This window comes from Panthera leo, chromosome C1, assembly GCF_018350215.1.
Source record: "Panthera leo isolate Ple1 chromosome C1, P.leo_Ple1_pat1.1, whole genome shotgun sequence".
In the NCBI taxonomy this organism is placed as follows: Eukaryota; Metazoa; Chordata; class Mammalia; order Carnivora; family Felidae; genus Panthera; species Panthera leo.
In genome coordinates this window covers 85,244,760-85,270,545 of record NC_056686.1, presented here as the reverse complement: position 1 = coordinate 85,270,545, position 25,786 = coordinate 85,244,760, and the positions used below count along the sequence as shown (strand labels likewise).

At 38.9% G+C, this 25,786-nt stretch overlaps 1 protein-coding gene across 7 annotated transcripts in view; it reads right to left on the bottom strand.

Moving 5' to 3' along the window:
• CDC14A (cell division cycle 14A) overlaps positions 1–25,786 on the bottom strand; it is a 184,970-nt gene that overhangs the window by 107,991 nt on the left and 51,193 nt on the right. For 5 of the 7 annotated variants that reach the window (XM_042953050.1, XM_042953047.1, XM_042953049.1 and 2 more), the window contains one exon: positions 12,274–12,353. In XM_042953050.1, coding sequence (XP_042808984.1) covers positions 12,274–12,353 — 80 coding nt within the window. Of the gene's footprint in view, positions 1–12,273; positions 12,354–25,786 lie in introns of those variants that run through there. The other 2 variants (XM_042953053.1, XM_042953054.1) reach the window with 2 other exon arrangements.

Genomic DNA, 25,786 nt, shown 5'->3' with positions numbered 1-25,786 from the left:
CGACTTCAGCCAGGTCACAATCTCGCGGTCCGTGAGTTCGAGCCCCGCGTCGGGCTCTGGGCTGATGGCTCGGAGCCTGGAGCCTGTTTCCGATTCTGTGTCTCCCTCTCTCTCTGCCCCTTCCCCGTTCATGCTCTGTCTCTCTCTGTCCCAAAAATAAATAAAAAACGTTGAAAAAAAATTTTAAAAAAGAAAGGAGCACATTTTGAGAACTGCCCTACACAATCTAATCCATATAAACTGCCATCAATCTACCAGTGACCCTCAAATTTCTGTCTCTAGCACAAACTCCTTAAAACTGCAAAACAGGGGCACCTGGGGTGGCTCAGTGAGTTGAGCATCCGACTCCTGATTTCAGCTCAGGTCAAGATCTCAAGGTTCGTGGGAACCTCCCTCTCTCTGCCCCTCCCCCACTTGCTCTAACTCTCTCTCTCTGTCTCTCTAAATAAATAAATATATATATTTTTAACCACATACATGACCTTCTCATTTGGGTGTCTTAAGGCATTTCACATTCATTGTGAAAGAAGACCCTCTTGCAGCTGCCCCCCCAAAACAACAACGATAATCCAGTCCTCCAGCGCTATCCAATAAAAGACGCAGCTTCCACAACCCCTCACGCTAGAACTCAGACGTCCCTGCATCTCTCATTCCCCTTATCCTGTCTACCACAGTGTCCCATTACCTTTCCCTCTTAACTGCCTGCACTGACTTCTCTCTGATACCCCGCCCCCGCCACCTCTGGGGTGGACTCCCGCAACAGCTTTTCCACCCCCCCCCCACCTCTCCTTGCTAATCAGTCTTCTAGCAGCAACCAGAGTGATATCTGTTTTAAAGCACATCAGATCCAGTCACTCTTCGACTATAACCCTTCACTGACTTCCGCTGTTCTCACAGGAAAGTTCAAAATGTCAATGAATGTATCCTGGTGGTATCTGGCCCTGCCTGCATAGGCCTCCTCATTTTATGCTCCTCTACAATCTGCCCATCACACCTTGCCTGAGGTCCTCCGAGAGGGCTCTCTGATCTCACCACAGGACCTTTGCTCCTGCTGGTCACATGTCTCCTGCTGCCTTTTGCCTAAGTTACCTTACCTGTCCTTCAGATCCCAACTCAAAGATCAAAGTCTCCAGGGAAAAACCTCAACCCCACCCTGGCTAGAGCAGGTCCCCAACTTTTTTTTTATTGTACTTAATCAACTATAGTTTGACATATTGTGGCATGCTTATTTGATTCTCTGCCTCTCTCTGTAGCAGCCTCAAAGAAGACAGGATCTATACATTTTTTACTTACCCTTCTCTCCCTAGTACCTAACATACTGCTTAGCACAAAATAGAGATATTGAATAAACATTTCAGTTAAGTAAAGGAGCTTGTTAAGTGATATTAAACACACTTTTATTTTAACCCAGATACTTTAGAGAGACTATAAAGAGCTTTTACTTACATCACTACACTAATGTGATATAAAGTTTTAAACTCCCACAGTTTTTATCGCAACTACAGCTCCCAATTGTTTACATAACTCCCAGTTTGCTTTTTCACTCATTTATCAATGTATTCATTCACTCATTCATTCATTCATTCATTCACTCATTCATTCATATTTATTGAGCCAAATATTTACTGAGTTGAATAAGAGGACCTGTATTGTTCGTTACCTCTCCCACAAAGGACCACTGAAATCCACAGACTTCAACTGTGGGAAAAAGTATGCACACCCAATGCTGTCTGGGGACACCACAGCTCTTACCCTTATCTGTCATGATAGTTTTACCATGCATTGCATTAACTCCCTTAAATAGGTAAACACCATGCTGCTCTTCATTCAGAGAGAAGTTCATATCCCAACACCCAGGGTTTCTAATCACTCATCTCTGCTGAAGAAGAAATCCTACATCCCTCCCCAATATGGAAGACTAAGGTTACAGACAACAGTTGTCTAGACACATCCAAATACAAATTTAACCCAACCTCATGCTAGACCATCTAAACTCCATCCATCGCAACAACTCTCTTTGTAAGTGTGACGTCCAGCATAGTAGCCAAATGAACCATGAAAGTATTATGAAATGATTATAAAAATCCACTAACTATGACCTTGGGAGTGGTTGGCAGTCAACAAATATTTGTTGAACGAAAAACTAAATGACTGAATATTTGAATAGATGAAGCAACTGGAACTTTATTATGTTTTTGTATTTATTTTCCAGAGAAGCAATAGAAGAAACATTAAATTTAAGAAAACTAGAACCACCATCCACAATGAGATAAAAAGAGAAAGTGCTGAATCCCACTATTGTCATAGAGCATAGGCTCCCACAAAGTGATTACTGAATATTCAAGAATTTTCAGAACCCAAATTAGCATTGGTGGCTGTATTTACACCACAGAAATCAACAAACCCTTTTTACTTACAGAGCCTGTTTACCAACATACCACTGCTTGTAGCCTAAGAATCTAGACATCACTGTGAAAGAAGCAACCTTATAAATGTTAATAATGAGGAGCCAAAACGGGAGATGAAAGAACATATTCACACAAAGCAATAGGAAGGCATTTCCGGTAATGAAGCTGTTGGAAATGAAGAAGAATAAAGAACAGAGTCACAGGGTTTAAAATGTAGAGACTACAGGGGCACCTGGGTGGTTCTGCCGAAGCCTCTGACTTCAGCTCAGGTCATGATCTGGTGGTTCATGGGTATGAGTCCCATGTTGGGCTCTGTGCTGACAGCTCAGTGCCTAGAGCCTGTTTCGGATTCTGTGTCTCCCTCTCTCTCTGCCCGTCCCCCATTCACACTCTGTCTCTCTCTGTCTCAAAAATAAACAAACATTAAATAAATAAATAAATAAATAAATAAATAAATAAATAAAATGTAGAGACCACACTGAAGAATACAAAAGAGCTGACAGAAGAAATATTGGGGATGGCTATGATCTACGTATGTTTTAATTCCATGATTCTCTGTGAGTTCTCTGGATAACAAATTGTTAGGAGGTATGCCAATATCTTCAGAGCAATGGGTTGGAAACCATCTCAAAGATTCATCTAAGCACCTTCCAAGCACTGACCTAAATCCAACTACACAACCGCACAAGAACATGAGCTTCTTTTTAAAAAAAAAATTTTTTTAACGGTTATTTATTTTTGAGACAGAGAGAGACAGAGCATGAACGGGGGAGGGTCAGGGAGAGAGGGAGACACAGAATCTGAAACAGGCCCTGGGCTCTGAGCTGTCAGCACAGAGCCCGACACGGGGCTCAAACTCACGGACTGTGAGATCATGACCCGAGCTGAAGTCAGACGCTCAACTGACTGAGCTACCCAGGCGCCCCAAGAACATGAGCTTCTTAAGGACCGGTAATGTGTCCTTTATGTCTGCATGCCCAGAGTCTAGCACAGTGTTGGGTCCATTAATGTTTTAGACGTCAAATGAATGAATAAATGATCACTACCAGGAAATCATTCATCTTATATCTGAACAACTCTAGTGGCTGGGAACAACTGACCCAACAAAACAAAAATTATATAAAACAATTTTGAATCATAAACTATGTACAATAATGAAAATTCAATCTAGGTCATTGCTGTCCAACAGAAATATGATGCTGTCCACAAAAGAGAACCAAAATTATAATTTTAACTTTGTTCAAAACCATATTTAAAAAAGTAAAAAGAAACAAGTGAAATCAATTAGTAACACATTTTCTTAATCACCATAATTATAAAGAAGACATTTTACATTTTTTATACCAAATCTTCAAAATCCAATATATATCTTTAACTTACAGTCTCAGTTTGGACTAAACAAATTTCAAGTGCTCAAAAGCACACAAAGCTGCTAGCTATCATACTGGACAGTTCAGCTCTAGACTATATTGTATGGATACCTGGGAACTAGACAATGCACCAAAATATTCACATAATTATCCAAACTATACTTGACTTCCAGTCTCTGAACAAATCCATGACACATATGTACTAGCTCCAGAGAAAAGAAAGAGCTGATTGCTTGTATCACCTAGGCTACAAGATGAAAAGGTATTTGATGAGAATTCGTAGGGAGAACAGAGCCATCTCCCACTCAAAGAGCAAAATCAAATGACTTCATGGGGCAGCAAAATCAAAAGCTGAACACAACCAGTACCTAACAAACACAGAACACAGAATCTCCTGCTTTTCAGATTTAATGTAAGGCCATACAGTAATCTCTCTGTTCATCTAAAGAAACGGATATGTAAAAATTCATTTCTAAATCATGGCTTAAAAGGTTACATAAAGTCAGCAGAATAGGATCTGTTTAGAACTAACAATAACGGGCACCAAAAAAAACAGATCAAGCACTATGCTCTGGGCCTTTTATCAACATGTGAGTGCCACCCATTTAACCACATTAATTCTGCTTCACAGATAAAAATAATAGTAAATTGTCTTTAATCCAGGTATCGAAAAGAGCTTCATCTACAAGACATTCAACAAAATAACTATGTTCATTAATGTAAATGATTGCAATCTTTTTCTAAACCACCTTTATCACTGACTCTTCAGTAGAAAGTTTGGTAACACCGATCTGGGACCATAAAAATAAGAATAACAAAAAAGTTATCTGAACCAATTTTCACATTGAAGCACTGCCATGTTCTCAAAAACAGAATAGATGTAACTCACTTCCTTACATGTAGTTAGTGGGTTATAAAGACCCTGACAGTTGTTTCTGTTCTCAGATCCTATATAATGGTGCTTATTTACCACTATAACAAGAAAAATCTGATAAAGAGACTGCTTTCCATGGTAGTCCAAGTTACTCAACATGCCCTAGCTGTTGAAAATGGATTCAACAGTTTGTACTGGATAAGCCATCTACTTTTATCTATTTTCAACACTCAGGAAACTGGCACAACCTCAGTACTCAAAACTAATGCAGATCTTTCTCATCATACCAAGCATTAAAAACAAAGGTTTATTAAAGATCCATGAGGGCAGAAATAACCCCAAAGATCACCACTGAGAAGCAAAGAGGTAGCTGTCAGAAGGAAAAATTGAAAACGAAAATAAAATCTTTAAAAGGATAAAATAAATTTTGTTTCTATATTTTTGATACTCAAGAGGAAAACATGGTAAGGAAAACTTTCCCTTTGAAATACAAAGTTAATTGCTAAATACACTTTGACAAAAATCACAATATCATATTTAAGTTAACAAATATCTGGCTCAACGTTTCCTGTGAAGAGATAGATTTTATAATAACATCTAACATCTACCAGCACATGTTTACTTTGCTTTAGAAGAAAGAAGGCAGCCCAATGCCAAGTTCTAAGTGGTTGACCCCTTTGAGCCTTTGTTCAGAGACCTACAAGTTCTGGCATGCCCAGATGATCTAGAGTCATTGCTTCAGAGATTTCCCACTAAGACTCAGCCACATTAAGACACAGCTCAGCAACAGGGATATCACTAAGGGTCATCCCCAAAACACAACAAACCCCTCCCTTAATACAAACAGTACGGATTCATTTTAATGACACATGTCATTAAAGGACTGCCTTTGGGAGGTTTGTGGGTCCTCTGGTAAGAAAGGTTTTCTAGTCTCACACGTGCTCTAAGAGAAAAGTTGTATGTTCCTGTTCATAGTAGATAAAATGCTATCATTTGACAAGCCATCTATTTCCAAGACTCTCAGGAAACAACATAAAAACAGTTCCACAAATGACAGCATATTATTCTAATCCCAAGAGATCCACTTTGTTCCACACAGGTGTGGATCAGGAAATGTGTCCTAAAATGCTTCAGAACACTGGTGCTGCCGGATAGGAACAGAAACTGCAGGGAGTGGGAAGGGATTCAGGATGAAGTACTTTGGAAGAGCTGGCGTTAAACTAAGTCAAACAGATCTCTCTATTACTCAGAGCCGTTCAGAATCTTTAAAATGAGAATGTGCTTTTCATTTTTTTATTTTAAGTTTATTTATTTTGAGAGAGAGAGTGAGCACATGAGCAGGGGAGGGCAGAGAGAAAGGGAAAAAGAGAATCCCAAGCAGGCTCCTCACCATCATCATGGAGGCCAAGGTGGGGCTCAAACTCACAAACTTCGAGATCATGGTCTCAGCAGAAACCAAGAGTCCTACGCTCAACTGAGTGAGCCACCTAGGTACCCCAAGAATGTGCTTTTTAAACCTCCAAGACGGAGAGTTCTAAACTTATTTGACCTTTGAATCTTTTTATTTGTTTATTTTTATTTTTATTTTGCCACAGCAGATCACATAGAGCCATGTTTCTCAAACTTGGCAGCATACTGGAATTATGTAGAAAGTTTCTGAAAATCCCAATACCCAAACCTAATACCCCAGACCAATTATGTCAACATTTCCAGGAGTAGAACCAGGCACCAGTATTTTTTAAAACCTCTCAGACTTTTTAAAACCAAGCATAAGAACCAACATAACTTTGGGAAATACTACCTATAGGTCTAGCCTCTTCTCCAAGCTAAAATAAAATAGCTACACAAAAATGCATTCCTGGGCCTATCCAGGAAGAGACTTGCAAAAAAAAAAAAAAAAAAAACAAAACCAAAATAGAAAAACTAAACTAATAGCTGGAAATGGAACATTCAACATTCAACCAGCTTTATTCCATTGGGTATCAGCAGAGCACACTTACCTCAGCCTCACCTCTGTACCTAGTCAATGTTTGTCATGTCATGCTTTCTGTATTTGTCTTCAAAACTGGGACTCTGGATGTTCTTTATTGTCTGTACTGTTTCACTCCCCACTTAATATTATATGTCATAGAAAACTTGACTTTAGCAGATTTATGAGTCATCATCGATACTAAAAAAACTTACCAAACTGACACATATGGATCAATAAACAAAGAAGTAAGGGTAAAACAAATTTAAAAGCACAAAAGAGATCAAAATGAAGAGTTGTGCAATTTCCATGTTTTGCAAGGCTTAGAGTTTTCACAAATACTGTTTTATGAACGTCAGAGAATGCAGATTTGAAAACCACAGCCACTGACTGCCAAGAAAACAATCTGAGAACTGCACTCAGAGTTGGTGGTCTCATGGGACCTTAGACAAGCACAATTAATATGAGTTTGTAGAACAATTGGTCAATAGTATAGACTATGAATCTGGTAGTACGCTGAAAGGAAAAGTACCTAAGAAGATTCACACCAGGCTTGCCAATTCAAACTCTGCTGACTCTGACCCTAGAACTGAAAGGCCCTTGTTCCCTGGAAGGCCAACTGCCAAGCCAACACTAAAGATGGATGGACTCAAAGAACTGAAGTAAGTGAAAAATACCCTCTTCCTCTAGTTTTCAGCCAACGTCACTCTTGACAAACACATTGGCTATCCTTAATACAAGCAAAAGTACATTTTTTGACACATTTACTTTACAATTAAATGGAACATCCTAATACTGACTTGCAAACAGTAACATCACAGCAAACACTCCTTGAGTGTCACAACAGCCAGAAATTCAACTATCTCTAAAGTCTACTATAATCAATGTAATCAAGACTAAGCAGTAAATGGGGATTCGGGTGAAGGTGGTCAAAGGTACAAACTTTCAGTTATAAAATAACTACTGAAGATGTAATGTACGACATGATGACTACAGTTAACACTGCTGTTAGACTTGAAAGTTGCTAAGAGAATAGGTCCTAAAAGTTCTCCTCAAAAGGGGGAAAAACTTTTTTTTGTAACTTTTTGACATGATGGATGTTAACTAAATTTATTGTGATAATCATTGATGTCAATTACATCTCAACAAAACTGGGTGAAAAAAAAGAATAGGCAGTAAAGTTGCCCAACTCTTTTTATTTTTATTTCCCTCATCTTTACAGAATGTTTACCTAAGGTAATATAAATCTATAATCTACAGTTTTTTAAGATAAATCCAAAAGAAAAACCTCAGTCAGACAGTCCTTTCAGTTATAGTAATGTGCCTGTACTGCAAACATCATAATGTATAATATCCTGCCTAACCTACCATTATAAAAGACAAGCTAAGCCATGCAAATGAAATCACAGCACCTAAAATCAACACCTGGATTGTTATTTTCCAGTTTTCATCCTAGCATGAAAAGGCAATCGTGGTGCCTACCTCTAACATCTCCTCCAATCCCCAGTTTCAGGTTTAAACCTCCTTCTTCAGCATTCCCATAGTACCTATCTCCTGAATTGAACAAAGCACGACAATTGTCTTACATACCTACACGCTTACAAACTATGCACTGAGTTCCCCAGAACAAATACCTTGCTGTCCTTATCCTCCTAAGATCCTTAAGACTATCACAGTGACTAGCACAGAAAAATCCATAAATAAATTAATGTATCTATTCCCTGGCACACAAATAAGAGCCCAATCCCAGTCCTCAAGAGAAGAGTCAGCCATATTTGGTGAAGAGTCACCCAAGCAAACAGATAAATACAAGACATTTGCTTTAATTATGTATGTAGCAAATGTAATACACAAAATACAATACACAAAATATAATGGGGAATTACAGGCAAAGGACCTACCAAGCCTCTCTAGAAAAATGAGGAAAGGCTTCACAGAAAAGATTGCTTAGATACATTTTTATTAAATGAATAAATCTTGAAGAAGAGCATTATTTAAGTTCACAGTAGCCTTAAAACTTCTTTATTAGAAAGACATTAAAAGTATAGAGCACAAATGGAAACAGGAATTTGATGGAGGGGCACATAAAGATACCAGCCATACTTTGACAAGACTTCAAACTGGTCTTCATTTTTTAAAAACTTTAAATAATAAAGCAATTGCACTTAAATAGAAGTTCTTTCAAGGCTTCTTGTTTTTTAAATAAAAGTGTTAAGGCAGGAGTAGATTAAAAAAAAAAAAAATCTAGGGTGGGGCACATGGGTGGCTCAGCCGGTTAAGCGCCAGGCTCTTGATTTCGACTCAGGTCATGATCTCACAGTCGTGGGATCAAACCCCATGTCTGACTTCATGCTGAATGTGGAGCCTGTTTGGGATTCTCACTCCTTCTCCCCCTGCTATTCTCTCTTGCTTTAAAAAAAAAAAAAAGTCTAGGGGCCCCTGGCTGGTTCAGCAGGAAGAACATGCTACTCTTAAGAGCATGCTACTCAGGGTCATGAGTTCAAGCTCTATGTTGGGTGTAGAGATTGCTTAAATACATAAAAACTTTTTTAAAAAACGTTTTTAAAAATCTAGACAATGAAGAGAAAATTATAATTTAGCAACAAATAGTGTAAGAAACCTAGTGGATGACAGAATCCAGATTACAAATAAAGGCCAAGGCAATGATGGCTGACCAGAACTGTAAGATGGTTGTTAACAATATTACATTAGCCTTAGTTGGCCTGAGGTAGAGACTAAAATCAACTCACATCTTATCTTGATTAGGAAAAAATTAAGCTTCTTCAGTCTAATTCCAGAAAACTATTCTGGAATAGTATTCTTTCAACTAAATTCTTTACTAAAATTTAAAAAAAAATAGGAGGGGAGCGGACACCTAGCTGATTAAGTTGGAAGAGCAAGCAACTCTTGATCTTGGGGTCATGAGGTCAAGCCCCATGTTGGGTATAGAGATTACTTGAAAAAATAAGTAAATAACAATAATAATTTTAAAAATTAATGCTTTACTAAATCATAAATATACTACTTTGTGGTATTTTCTTTTTCAAATGTATGGTTTATGAAGAGTTTGGAGTTAGAAATAAACACAGCTTAATGTAAACACAACCCTTGATGTCTTGGGTTATCAGAAAGATACAACTTAGAGTGCAGGGCGCCTGGATGGCTCAGTCGGTTGAGCATCTGATTCTTCGTTTCAGCTCAGGTCATGATCTCATGGTTCGTGTGCTCGAACCCCAAGTTGGGCTCTGTACTGACAGCAAGGAGTCTGATTGGAATTCTCTTCTCTCTCCCTCTGTCTATCCCTCCATCACTTGTGTCCATGTGCTCGCTCTCTTTCTCTCTCGCTTCTCAAAATAAACAAATAAACGTTAAAAAAATGAAAGCTCAGTTTAAATGAGTCTGATCCTTTCCCATATCTCTGTCAGAATTAGTCTTGTCTTCTATTTTTGTACAACCTAACTATTTGACAGTTAATTATGTGCCTAGAGGTCTGCCTGCCCCAACTAGAAGCTGTGATCATTAGGAAGAAATACTTCCTATTCATATTTATATCCTTGTGGAAAATCCTTATTTCTTATTAATAATAGTAACAGTACTAATAACAAGGAGAAAAACAAAAGCCAGGCATAATCATAAATGAATTACTTCATTTAATCCCCAGGATAGCCCTAAAGCCATTTTACAGAAAAGGAAACTGAGGCTCAGAGAGAATAAATAACTTGCTCAAGGTGCTTGTACTTACCACATGTAGTAAGAAGCAGAATGAGCCTTTAAACCCAGTGTCTCTGCCTCCAAGACATATATTCTTAACCACTTTGTTTAACACTTAGAATGATTAATATTATTATTATTACCACAATGGACTGAATGTTAGTGTCCCCCCAAAATGCACATGTTGAAATCCTAATCCCCAAGGTGATGGTATTAGGAGATGGGACTTTTGGGAGGTAATTAGGTCATGAGGGTGAAGCCCTCATGAAGGGGATTAGTGCCGTCATAAAGGGCACCCCAGAGATCGTTCTCACTCTCATTCTACCATGTGAGGATACAAGTTAGCAGTCTGCATCCCCAGAGAGGGCCCTCACCAGAACGTAACCACCCAGATCCCGCCTCCAGAACTGAGAAATACCTTTCTATTGTTTATAAGCCACCAAGTCCATGGCACTTTGTTACACCAGCCCAAACTGATTGAAATAATTATCTTTTTCTAAAAGTTAGGATTGTATTTTACAAAGGGCTTTCAAATTATAGAAGCTAGTAGAAGGGGAAGGCAAAAAACAAGCTTTGTCTCCATGCTAAAAAGCTCCTATACATAAACTGTCAGTTTTTATCTGTCCTTCAATCTAATTCGTTCATACTCTAGATCGCTGGAGGACATTTTCCTCTCACTACTCTCCTCTGACTTCACTGAGACAGTCAAGCGGATCAAGAAGATCAAGCACATTAGGGCAATATCTCCCCCATTCCTCCTCCCCACCTTGGCACCCACCCTGTGCCTAATTAAGGCCCTCTCCTGTGGCCTGAGAAACAGAGGTGGGAGCCCCTTGGATCTTAAGGGATTTAGTATTGATTTATTCATTCAAATATTTACTAAGAGCCCTTTTAAGTGTCGGGCACCAGGACCTGCCCTCTGAGTTTACAGGAGAGTAAGGAAGTCAGACAAAGAGGCATCCTCAATCTTTGCTATTCCTTCCGTTCATTGTAATTGGTAATATGAGATTAGTAACAACAATAAGAAATGCATATGCTTGTAGGTTTGGACATACAAATAAGCAAAAAGGTAAAACTGTTAAAATCATTCATAATTCTATCAGAAATGACTGTTGTAGGAGTTTGGCTGTATGTTCCCTTCCATTTTTTAAACAGGCTCAAGTTTACCTGAAATTTTTAAAAGACCATCAGCTGATGGGGCACCTGGGTGGCTCACCTGATTAAGCATCTGACTCTTGGTTTCAGCTCAGGTCATAATCTCATAGTTCTGTGACTTCAAGCCCCACATTAGGCTCTGCACTGATCCTGTGGAACCCACTTGTGACTCCCTCTCCCTCTCTCTCTCTCTGTCTCTCTCTCTCTCTCTCTGCTCCTCCCCTGCTCACTCTCTCTCTCTCCCAAAATAAATAATAAACTTAAAAAAAAATTAAAGACCTTCAGCTGATACTTAAAAAAATATTTCCCAACACTGTAATGAGAGACAGCCTTCCTCAAGACATAGAAAGGGTTCAAGGAGAAAATTAATTCCTAAAAAGAAAAAGCTAGGGGTGCGTGGCTGGCTCAATTAGTTGAGCGTCCAACTTTGCATCAGGTCATGATTTCATATTCATGGGTTTGAGCCACACGTCAGACTCTGTGCTGACAGCTCAAAGCCTGGAGCCTGCGCTGAGTTCTGTGTCTCCCTCTCTCTCTGCCCCTCCCCACTCGTTCTCTCTCTCTCAAAATAAATTAACCCCAAAAAATATTTTTTAAAAAGCGATTTTATTCTTACTTAGATGGGGAGGGGGGGAACTCTACAAAAATAAAATAAAAACTAACATCTCTTTTATTCCATACAACATCATAGTCACAGTCTAAAGACAATTAAAAAACAGTAATCCAACTCTACAGCGGCAGCTGCCTAGCCAAGTGCCATTAGCCCAAGTCTCACAAGAGTTATACCTGAATGGAAGATAGGGGGGGTTTGAGCCAGATAGCAGTGCTCTGTAGGCTTCTTCTGGTGTCTTCTTTAAGTAGATTACCTAAGACAGAGAAATAGCAACATTTAGAACACCATCAAAGAATGATACGAAACTAATTTAACTACTCACCAAATTTGCATTTCCCCTTTTCCACTCTGACAAACTGTCAGTCATGGTGACAATTAATGCTGACCTTTAAAAGATAGCAACTGAGCTGCCAAAATTTCTTTTCCAGCTTGAAGCTGAGCTGCAGCCTTTGGCTGAGGAATGGATAGAGCTTAGAGACAGACGGCAGATCCATAAAGAGGCCATCCAGGGCTGTTTACAAGGCGCATTGAACAGGCACAATGGCAGTGCTTTCCCTTTGGGGAGCAGAACAATTCTACTTCCATTATTGGACTGTGCACTGTCAGCACAATAAAATAAAGTACAGTAAAATAAAATCACAACGAAGCAGGTGAAAATGAATGCAGGTAAGAGCATTAGAAAACACACTGGCTGGACTGTTCATATCCAAGATACTTAAATCCCTCTGGTCCAGCATGATAAACTAATCTTAAAGAAACAAAAATGAGCTCTTAAAACCAGTAAACAACTTAATCAACATATTGACTATATGATATGTGGCGGGCACTGTATCAGGTACTTCTGTTCTTGTAATAGAATTTACATTCTAATGAGACAAAGACAATAATTAACAAAAATAAATACCATCTGAGTTAAGTGCTCAAAAGGAAATAAACACAGTTCTGGAAAGAGAATAGAAAGGGGCTGCTTGAGAGGGGTGCCCGGGAGACATATAGGGTAAGATATGCAGGGGGAAACCCAGGGGAGAGCAGGGGAAAGGAAGAACGGCTTGCCAGGCAGTAGGAATCACAAGGGCCACCATCCTTGCAAGGGAAAGAGTGTGGTGAGTTGGACAAGGGATCAGCAGCGTGGCTAGAACATGGGAAGGAGAAGCAACTAGTGGCCAAATAGTGAAGAGCAATACAAACCATTGGCAGACTTTGATTTTATTCTAAGTATAATGTAATATTTTAACTTGGGGCTGAGGGCATCAGTGCTTTTCCTCTATAGTTGGAATCAAATTTTATTCCTAAAAATCCTCTCCACCTAGAATTAATGGCATTATTTGAACACCCTGTACATTTCAACAAGAGGGGCAGAGTCTCAGTTCCTAAAAAGTAGGACTTTCCTCTTTACTTGCAAATTTTCTTTGAGTTTTGAGCTACCCCATTAGCAATATATTATGTGTATTTACTTATTAATAATTTCAGGACTAGAAAATACCTCAATTCTGTCTTCTCTAAAGAAAGTAAACTGGGGTGCCTGGACGGTTCAGTCAGTTGAGTACCCAACTCTTGATTTCAGCTCAGATCATGATCTCAGCATCATGGGATCGAGCCCCGCATCAGACTCCACACTGAGCATGGAGCCTGCTTAAGATTCTCTCTTTCTCTCCCTCTGCCCCTCTTCCCCACTCTCACTCTCTCTAAGTAAAAAATAAAAAATAAACAGAAAACTAAAATAAAAACATAAAAGATACTTCTAGCTTTAAAAAGAAAGCTCCATATTCATTTGGCAAGTAAACCTGGAGGTCTGATAAGGCACAAACGACCAAAGCAAATTGAACATGAAACAAAAAACAGCACAGAAAATGAAACCACTGTAAAAGAACGATCTAGATGTGAGTCACTGATTCTACAAATGGAGAATCAGAACTCTAGTTGCAGCTCAAATAATCATAAAAATCCATTTAAACCAAACGTAGCTTTAAAGACCAATATTAAAACAGGATTTTGCTGCGCCCTAATGGGCAGGTTATACCCTATAAATAGAGTTGGTTATAATGCACTGATTTCTCAAGCCTGAAGATGCAGCAGTATCGCAAAGTTGACTACTGCTGCTAAAAGGGAAAGCTGCGGTAAAAGCCTTCTGTGTTTGGATTACATAATTAAAGCTTATACAACAACCTTTGAAATGCAAAAATACATTTCCCTCCTCAGGAGCAATTACATTAATTCCCTTTCATTTTGAGGCACCCATTCTGCAGGAGAGAGGCGACAGCCCACATGAAATACTTCTTTAGACTGGATACCCCACAGGGTACTCATCTTACCTGCATGACTTAGCACACATGACCCATGTTCTCACACTGTAAGATGAGAGTCTGTTTTTATTTTTATCCCAGTGCTCAATTATTAATAAGTGCAAAGTGAAACCCAGCAGAGGCCATCTAAATTCCAGGAAGATTCCAGGGGCAGGTAAATTCAGTGACCTTTTACAACCTGACAGTAGGTGAAATGTAATAAATGAGTGCATTACTGAATGCATGCAGGCTAGGGTCATTAAAACAACAAATTCTATTTAAAAAAAAAACCAAACATGTCATGGATTCTTATGCCAGATCTTCTTAGATATGTCTCCTATTAAAAGAGAAAGAGAGACAGACTAGGCCTGATTAAAGCTCAGAAGAAAAGGAACATTTACTAAGCCTTGCTGCTGAGGGGCGCCTGGGTGGCTCAGTCAGTTGAGCGTCCGACTTCAGCTCAGGTCACCATCTCGCAGTCCGTGAGTTTGAGCCCCGCGTCGGGCTCTGGCCTGATGGCTTAGAGCCTGGGGCCTGCTTCTGATTTTGTGTCTCCCTCTCTCTCTGCCCCTCCCCCGTTCATGCTCTGTCTCTCTCTGTCTCAAAAATAAATAAATGTTAAAAAAAAAAATTTTAAATTAAAACTAAGCCTTGCTGCTGAGAAATCTGAAGCACAGGAAGGTAAGGAACTTTCCAAACTCGCACTGCTGTTCTGTGATGGAGTTAGAATTCCAACACAGATCTGACTCCAAAGCCCAAAGTACTTCCATTCGCCACATATGCTTGAAAATATAAACACAGGCCACAGCAGCACAAATTGGGAAAAAAGATTCCTACTCTTCCAAATTCTTAAATGCCATTCCACTTGACTTCTTAAAACTAGGTGACTTCAAACTGTTAATAGTAGTCGTGTCTGAGAAATAGGGTTGGGAGAGGACTGGAGCGAGAAAGGAAAAGAGTACTTTCTACTTTACTGCATGTTTTACATTTATAGTTTCCACGTGTTTTACATTTTGTACTGACATGGATTAATTTGTTTTTCAAATGTAGAATAACTCAATCAGTGAAACAGTAAATATCTACTCTTTCTAAAAATAAAATCTATATTTAATATTCAAAAGTTGGGTTCCAGATATTCTAATTTTTCTAAAAATATTTTCTGAATAAAATTAATTTCAAAGCATCTTCTAAATATTTTTATTTTCCTTTTCTGCTTCCCAGGGAAAAAAATAATATGCGGTCTATTCTCTTCACTAGATATTAGCATATATAAACCCAAACTGAAAGGACCTTCCCAAACTTTTGAGTGATAAAACTTAACAAAAGCCCTCTGCATGGTGTTTGGTGTACCATTTACCAATTACTAATTGACCCCTGGAAGAGTGAGCACATGCATTACTTTTATCAAAGGACACTACTCTTGCCAGGAAGTCCTAGAAAACTCTCAATAGAATAATAGCAATGGACATATGCTTTCTTATTTCTAACTACTAGAAGTAAACCAATTAAAGTGATTGTGTTTTTGCTTAATCAACTTTGATGCTAGGTACCAAGGATCCAAATAACTCTCTCAATTTCCTTTTTTAATTTTTTTAATGTTTTCTTTTATTTTTGAGAGGGAAAGACAGACAGACAGACCACGAGTAGGGGAGGGGCAGAGAGAGAGGGAGACACAGAACCCGAAGCAGCTCCAGGCTCTGAGCTGTCAGCACAGAGCCCGACACAGGGCTCGAACCCACAAACTGTGAGATCATGACCTGAGCCAAAGTCGGACGCTTAACCAACTTGAGGCACCCAGGTGCCCCTAACTCTCTCAATTTCTTTACTAAAAGATTCTTAAAAAGCCAGCATTCTTAAATACATACATACATACATACCAGCCAAACAACCAACTAACCACACAATGGCTGCGAGTTTTTATTTAACAACATTATTAAAATTATAGTACTACAAGATAGCGTAATTTATATGGTTTACCAATACACCAATGTTTCCCACACTTCAACTAGTCGTGCATCAACCTACCCTACTTCGGCAACCACACAAAGCACCCTGTATTACCATCTCTCTTTAAATAGACATACTCTTTTAAATCAATTTATTCTCAAGTGTTTTACATCATTGCTATTAATTGAAAACCAATATCATTTGCCATAAATGACATAAATGAATATTAAAATACATAATTTAACATTTTTAAATCATGTGCATACCACACATTGAGAAACAAAGCTGAAAAATATCAAGTTTGGACTGATCTTATAGAAGAATAGCAAACCAACCTGGGAAGTTAAATAAAATCCTCTTAGAATTAATCCGCAAATACTCCTAAATCATTTCTTTCCACTAAATCCTATGGTCATTAAATCTTTAAAGCCTGTCAAAAAATAATATATATGAATTTCAGAAGCATTTTGGAATTTACAATGATATTTCCTTACTTGGATAATTTAATCTTTCTGATACCTAAAAGGTGATTCTTCAAACAAATGGCTTACTATAGAAGGGCAGAACCAGACCCTGAGTCACAAATTGCCTGATGGTCTTTCTCTGGGCACATTTGCTTCAGTTCTTACTATGTTTCTAGCTTTGTTTTGAGGTGCTATTATTTCCCCCAAAAAGACTTACTATAAAATACAACATGTATACATGTACACAACCCTAATATAAAGACGAAACCTGTGCCCTCTTTTAATTACACTTATATTTTGTGGTCTGTAAAGTGGAAATACTCATGAGGATTTGATTTGGCCATCTGAGAGAGTATTCTTTAGTTTTGGCATTTGATTTCCTGTTGTTTATTATTTTACTTGTTTGTAAAAGAGAATAAATGCTGAGAACAATCTTTCCCAGTCAGGTACTATCACTAGAACATTGACATAATAGCTGTGAAATCAGCATTCCAACAATTTCTGAGTCCATTAAATTTCTTCAAAATAGAAGTTTCCAGAAAACAGATGTTACAACTTGAAAATAGTCTAGAAGCCCTAAAATTTACCAAATATGGGAGATTTAAACCAAAAGAGAAATTCTCTTTAAAAGTTTCAGACAACTAGGTTCAGCATATACAGAGTGCTAAATGTGGGCTTTACAAAGATGTCCCCTATGTATGATATGTGCTTTGGGTTCTAATCCCTTAACAGTCACACCCCTTTCCCAAGCCCCATATAACTTAAAATCATCACACTTGCAAGACAGCAATTGAGAATGGGATGGGCAGAGGCAAAAAAAAAAAAAAAAAATTCTTTCCCTGGTAAAGCTAATCAGTGTAGAGCACCTCCTTGGTTTGAAAGCACTGCTCCTTAACTGGCTTCTCCCATCATCCCCCTGTGTCTGTCATCCAGAGTTCTTCCTGATCAGCCAAACTCAATCTCCAAAGTCACCTTTGACTCTGGCCTCTCCTTCAATGTGTCCACCCTCATCCAATCAATACCCTGACTGATTCTTTCTTCTAGAGTCTCTGCAGCCTGGGGGTCTGAAACATAACATTTGGAGAGAGAAAAAAAAAGATACAAATATCTTTTCAAATTTTATAAAACCACCAGTAGGGTCTGTTCAATGACCTTGAGAGAGAGGCCCAAGCATGTGAAAGGCCCTGAATCTTAAACTTCATTCCTTTGCTGGTGAATCTGCATTTGATCTTTCTTTCATGACTATTGCCATCACCTTATTTCAAACCCTTATCATCACACACTAAGACTAACATGATTTCTGTCTGCCTCCACTCCTGCCTACTCCAGCAATTTTGGAACAGGATTTTAAGAGTCTCAATCATGCTCAAAAACCCCAGCCAGACTGCCCATCATTCACCAGGATAAAGTGCCAACTGATCTCTCTAGGTGAATTTCTTTTTTCTTTTTTTTAATGTTTTATTTATTTTTGAGACAGAGAGAGACAGAGCATGAGCAAGGGAGGGGCAGAGAAAGGGAGACACAAAATCTGAAGCAGGCTCCAGTCTCTGAGCTGTCAGCACAGAGCCCAATGCGGGGTCAAACCCACAAACCGTGAGATCATGACCTGAACCAAAGTCGGACCCTTCAGCGACTAAGCCACCCAGGTGTCCGGGTGAATTTCTCATTGTTACTTAAATGAACCACATCTGCTAGTCTGGACTCCTCACCATTCCCTAAGCATACTTGACACCTTCATCTGAGGTTTCTTCTGGAATACTCTCCACACCATCTCAGGCTACGAAAATTCTTCTATTTCATTAGACTTACCTCAAATACCACTTCCACCACCTTCCCTGACTCCTTAGACTCAACTATAAGAATAAAAACGACCATGATAATGATGATAATAATAAAAACAAAAAGTTACAAGGTGCCTTCTATGTGTCAGGCACTATTCCGTGCACTTTACATAATTTGGCTCCATAGTCCTCACAGCCACCCTGAAATAGGTTCCATTATTAACCCATTTCCATTTATACAAGAAATGCTGAGAATCAGTTGCTCAAGGTCACAGAGCTAGCTAGGGTGTGGTGGAGTCAGGCAGTCTGGCTCCCCACAGCACGCCTAACCACTTCCTGATGGGCTCCTGACAGCTCTGTTGTAATTATTCTCCTTTATACTGAAGTATAAAGCACCTGAAGTGCAGTAAACATGTTTTTATACCTTTATAAGCCTTACAGTGCCTCCTATCAGATAGATGCCTAGTAAATATATGCTCAGTGGATAACTGCTTTAAACTTGTAAGGTACTACAACAAGTGCATCCACTCTAGTGAGTTAATTTAACTTAAATAATAATTAAGTGAATAAGACTTTCTAAATGTGTCACTACAACGTTAGTGATAATGCCCAGGGGAGCTAGTGAAATTAACCTTCTGAGCCCAGTTATATAAGAGCATAAAACTAGGTGTAGTCAATTCTTCAAGGATGTGCTAAAGGAAAAAGTAAGATAGAGATGGATTTAAAAATAAGAGCTCTAGCTCAGATGACTTCTGTTAGCTTATATAAAGCATTTGGAGGGTCCAGGCATACTTCCTGACCCAGACATTCACAGTCCCACTTCCTGTCTGTTCGGAGTCTACACTCTGCCACTCTCAACACATCATACAAGGCAGGAAGCAGGAGGTGGAACAGAACAAGTAGTCACCAAAGATCCAGGTGTGTGTACTTAATGTTTACAGATTTTGTACAGGAACCTACATACACACCAGGACACAAGGAAAGTCTGCAACCTCGTTAAGGAAGGGCTTAAATAAGGCCCTTGACAAGGGCTCTAAAGAGAGCTGGGGAACAGTCCATGAAGGGACCAAACTTGACTCAAGTCTTCCTTGCACCACACTAGCATTTAGATGGCCACCTCTTCACCTTCCTTGGGACCACAGCTCTAAGTCACTCTGGTGTGGCAGCCTCCTTTGGTGACCCGATGAGTTCAGATCCCATCCTTATGTTCTCAAAGCTTCCTTCCTTCCTCCTTCAAATTCTTACCCAAGTTGGTCTTCACATGTTTCTGGGGTGATTTTAGTCTGTCTCCCTGGCTAGGTTATAAGTCTGAGAGCAGGATTCTTGCCTCCTCTCTATCTGCGGGACTCAACACCGCCTGGCATGTAGCACATACTCAAAAAATGTTTGATGGATGCATGAACAAATAGTGGAGAGAAAGAGGGTGTTTTATGTGAGAACAAGTGTGACATGGTCACAGAACACAGATCATCTATCTAGAGAGCAGGTGACAGTGTATAGTGCTTAAACACCCCAAGTCCGCAGCCAAGCTGCCTGGACTCAAATCCAGGCTCTTTCATTTATGAGCCATATTGTATAACTCTCTGTGCTTCCATTTCCTTACGGAGTCGAGACAAGAACTGTAACTGCCTGGCAGCCTCATTTGACTGCCAGGAAGATTAAATGAATTAATAATATACGTAAAGTGCTCAGATATTTCTTTTCTCCTTTTTACCACCTGTATCCACATGAATCCCGAGCCACAGCTGTTATCTCTGACACCTGAACCCTAAAGCCTGTCTACATGTATAAATATCAGAACATGAGGTTGTAAATGTCCTCCATGACTGTTATATACCAAAACCATAACTGACCATCCTTTAATTCAACTCTCTCATTTGAAAGTACAGATGTTGTCTGCCTCTTCAAATGGCCTCCTCAGTCTCCCGGTGCCTTAGCATCAACAACCATAAAATAAATGCTGTGGCCCGTTTTATCAAATCCATTGTCAAAATATCAGAAGATCCTTGAGGTGGCCCACGTATTTCCCCAACAAAGTACATGTAACCAGAAGAGAGCTGATGCTATACCCATTTTTCCTTATGTGAACTTCTCATGAACAAAAGAATAAGAATACCAGGCTAGGTTTGTTTTTTAGGAGAGGAAAGCAATTACCAGTTACTGGCAAAGAATGAGCCACAGAAGTCCACGGAATGAACATCTATGAAAACACACAACGAGGTGAGAAACTCTGCAAAGAGTTGAAACATAAAACTTTTAAAGTCTCCTCCTTGGCTCCCAAACCTTCAGTTCTCAGACTTCTTAAATGTCAGGGCACTTAATTTATAAACTGCTTTTTCCTGAAGACAGCATTAAGTCTTAATTGTCATAGGCAAGCACAAACAAAATGTTTAATTTTACTATTTTCAGCAACATTTCTCTTCTTAATCATTTCCTCTCATTATAACCAGTGACTGAGAAAACAATACCTACGTTCAGCTCTAAAACTTAAAAAAAAAAAAAAATAAATAGAAAAAAGCCAAACATTTCTCAAATGTACACCGATCCTACTTTTGTTCTAATTGTTTATGGAAATAAAAATGTTCAGTGTTAAACAATCACTTACAAATTAGATACATAAGTCTGATTACAAACCAGAAATCCAACTGAATATTTAAAACAGTATTTCATTCAGTCTATTTTAAATCTATTCTACTGAATAGTCTAATTAAAACAAGAATGAACGCACCTTCTCTTGAACACATTATAAAAGAAGGTAAGTTGTTTTTCCTGTTCTTCCAGTTTTGAGACTAATATAAATCACAGACTATGAGGCCTGCAAAATGTAAGACAATGCATCTGCCTAACAAATATGGCGGCAACATTAAGTACAGAAGTAAGGCAAAACCTGATGCCAGGCCTCCATCTCCATCACCTATTTTTGCCCTAAATTACTTAACACTCATCTGGCATCCTTATGAGAACAAAGGTATAGGAATGACTGTGCTTTTGGGCTGGGGTGATGTTTGCTCTGAAATACTCTCAAGTGACATCTCTCTATATTTTAATTTGAATTTGAGATTTGATATATGGTGGACTTCATTCTTTGAGAATTCATTTAGAACACAAACACGGCCTCTCATGGGCATGATGAGAGTGAAACCAGTGGCTCTTTGACGGGCAATTTAGGAAAACTGTAGACATTAGCCATGTGTCTTCTTTTCTTAAAGCCATGGTTTTTTTTCCTTAAGATTTGATTTTGAAGTAATCTCTAAACCCAACGTGGGGCTTGAACTCATAACTCTGAGACCAAGAGTCACATGTTCTACCAAATGAGCCAGTGAAGCACCCCCCTCCATGTGTGTCTTCCCATCTAATTTGATGGGAACCAGAATTTCAGCAGCCTGAAAAGACGTTCTTCCAGAACTGACAGCTACAGCCAGGACAAATACACATCTCTCGCTAACTGCGTCTCAGTAACACTGCAGACTTTTCCTGCCTGAAGAGAGCTCGTGTTCCAACACAGACATTGCTGAGCTGGTTGTATCTCATTGAACTAGCCCAGCCTCTTATTAAAGCAAACCAAGGAAACACTAAGCTAATGTTCTCAGTACACAGAAGCCTAAAGGGGCCCTTTTAAGGGGGAGAAGGAAAAAATATTTGGTTGTAAGAAAACCTGACTCCCCAGTCTCATACAAGCTGAGTACAAGGCTGTTGTGTTACCACACACAGCAAACATAACCCTGTATATCATTCATCATTAGAAGGCAGTCTCTGTATGAAATATAAAAACAGACTCACTCCAGAACATTACTTGAATAATACATACTCTTAAATGGAATGGTTGCAGGTTAAAAATTCCTCTTGCTGAGTTTCACTGCTTACCTCTGGATATAGTATGAATTTTATTTCATAAAACCTCTCAAATTAAGAAAGAAAAAAAAAGTGGAGTGTGCAAGGACTGTATTCTTTAAACCAAGGACTGAATCTGATCAAGTTTAGAAGGCAAAGAACCATAACTTCATTTATGATGAAGATACAGATGATAGATCCACAATAGACCAAGCATCAGTACTGAATTCGCCTAACACCTATAACCAATAATAAAAAGTCTTTAACTTGCAAATGAATTATATAGTAAAACCTTCGTTTGCGAGCATAATTCATTCCAGAAACAGGCTTGTAATCCAAAGTACTTGTATATCAAAGTGAATTTCAAGAACCATTGGCTCAGTGGTGACCATGTGACATTCGGCATCATGTACTACTTGAATTGCAAGACACCGCTCATTTATCAAGTTAAAATTTATTAGAAATGTTTGCTCATCTTGTGGAACACTCACAGAATAAGCTACTCACAATCCAAGGTTTTACTGTATATCCTAATCGTTTATTTGTAAAGGCTAATATTTAGATCTTTGGAAATAGTTTCCCAAGATAAAACCTTCTGGTTGTCAGTCTCTTTGGCTAGTCCAAAAATGATTATATATTCCACATTATCATTAAAATCATGTAGCCAAAATAAAATGTGGTGGAAAACATTATTTGAAAAACTAAAAACTAAAACAAAATAATTAAAGAGGCATGTTTGCTTTCTAAATTATCTACCTTCAATGCTAATACTTGAGGAAAGTCTAGGTGAATAAAACATGAGGAAACCAATGAACATGTATAGAATGACTTTAAAATGAACCTTGAATTATTTCAAATGTTTGGATGGGTACCTTAATATATTGAAGTTCACTTCAAAATGCATAGCTTTCCTCAATATTTGGCATTATGATTAGGACTGATTCCAACTTGAAGCAATGGGAGGTGTGGCAAACCTGAGATTTTCTTGATGAACCAGAGGGAAAAAATTGGGAAGAAAGGTAAGCAAGAGAGACCAAAAACTTTCTGGACAAACACAGGGGGGAAGATGTGCCAAACTCGCCAGGAATGGAATGCAAACAGGGTGGGAAAGAAGTATGACCAAAGTATGTATGGCTTGTTTCCTCTGAACTTTCAATTTACAGAGCTTAGGCAGAAGGAAGGAGGAGGTAAACCAGACAATCAATGTATTCATGTTAGTAATTAGAACAAGCACCTGAGGGACATGGACACACACACACACACACACACACAAGCCTTTTCAAATATAGTCATCTTATCCTTTTCCAAATAGAAGAAGTTTGTAGGTGAGATGTTATCCAATCTTCTAAGACAGAATCCACACAGCATGTGAACTAAATCTCAGATCTAGAATCTCATAGTAACTTGTAAGCTACTGTTCTTTGCATTGACTCAAGAATAGAAAACCAACAATGAACACAAACAAGGGGCTGGTTGTTCTCTTCCAGTATGTACAAATATTTGTTGCTTAGAGAAAGCAGGAAAAACAAGAGCTTTGCCCATCAGTCAGTCAGGTGTTTGCAGAAAGGATTCCAGGGTTATTTTACTGTACACAGCCCAAACTGTTCAAATATATGCCACATGACAGAACTGTCCTTCAAGAGTATAATAGAATTAATCATTCTTGAATGTGTATAGATTTTTTAAAGAAGTAACCATGTTCCCTAAAGGTTTATTAATGTCACAAATAGTACAACTAAAACAAGTGAAGGCAATTCCAACTTAAATAAAAGTAACTTAAATCCAACCAACAGATCTATTGTATACATACCCAATATATATAACATACAGGAAGTATATACGCCTTCCCTGCAGCTACTGGAAATTTCCCTCCCTTTCCAGCTCACTACTGTAGGTAAACCTCACTACTTCCAGAAAGCAACACCCCCTTCACCCTGGTCAGTGATTTCTCACCCTGTCTTTTGATCAGCAGCAAGACTTGCAGTACAGATTTACTTATAGTAAGAAAAAGGAAGGAGAAAAAAGGAAAAGGAGATGAGCAGTGTGTTTTACACACAGGTGATTCATTTCTCCATTCGGTAAAGAACTACTGGTAGCAGGCACCATGTATAACACTAAGAACAAGGCAAATATGTTCCTAACCTCAGAGTATCTCTTGTATGTTACTTCTTTTTTTTTTTTTTTAAGTTTATTTATTTATTTATTTATTTATTTATTTTGAGAGAGAAAGGGGGAGCGGGGCAGAGAGAGAGGGAGAGAGAGAGAGAATCCCAAGCAGGCTTTGCACTGTCAGCACAGAGCCCAATGTAGGGCTCAAACTCACGAACCGTGAGATCATGACCTGAGCCAAAATCAAGAGTCAGACGTTCAGCCAACTGAGCCATCAAGGAGCACCCCTCCCTTCATGTTACTTCTTATCTTCTAAGCCAGGGGATCCCCCACTTTGAATATGCCTCAGAAAAGCCTTTTAAGCTGTTTTAAGATATAGACATCCTGATTTCTGCACCCCTGAGATTCTGATTCACCGGATATGAGAGGTCTGGCCCATGGGTATTTCTGTAACAAAATTATGGTTGAGAACCACTGTTGTAATAAATGCTACAGAAGTCAGAAGGCTAAAAACCTGAATTATATCACAGAACTACAAATACATATTATTTCATTAGCTTTAAGTGATAGTTGATAAGGAAGCCTACATTCTCAGTGAAATTCCAAGGGCATAACAAAAGGTTTGCCAATGTCCTTGACAACCCATGTGTCAAATCTACCTCTTCATTGATGTGTCTACTAGTAGGGACAGAGTTACATTTTAGGGATATAAAAATGAAGACAATAGGGAAGGCACATATGTTAATAATCAGACCACTATGGCTTAGTAGCAAAAGAGAAATCTGAAACACAGACATAACAGTACCATGGAGAGCTTTAAGTAGAGTTCTAAAAGATGAGTCTTTTAGGGATGCCTGGGTGGCTCAGTCGGTTAAGCATCTGATTTCAGCTCAGGTCATGGTCTCACAGTTCATGGGTTCGAGTCTTGTGTCAGGGTCTGTGCTGACAGCTCAGAGCCTGGAGCCTGCTTTGGATTGTGTCTCCCTCTCTCTCTGCCCATCCCCTGCTTGTGCTCTATCTCTCTCTCTCAAAAATAAATAAACATTAAAAAAATTTTTTTAAACATCTTTTAAAACAAGGGTGCCTGGGTGGCTCAGTTGTTTAAGTATCCAACTTTGGCTCAGGTCATGATCTCACAGTTTGTGAGTTCGAGCCCTGCATCCAGCTAGCTGCTGTCAGCACTGAGCCCACTTTGGATCCTCTGTCTCCCCCCTCTCTGCCCGTCCCCTGCTCGCACTCTCTCTCTCAAAAATATATATAAAAATTTTTAAA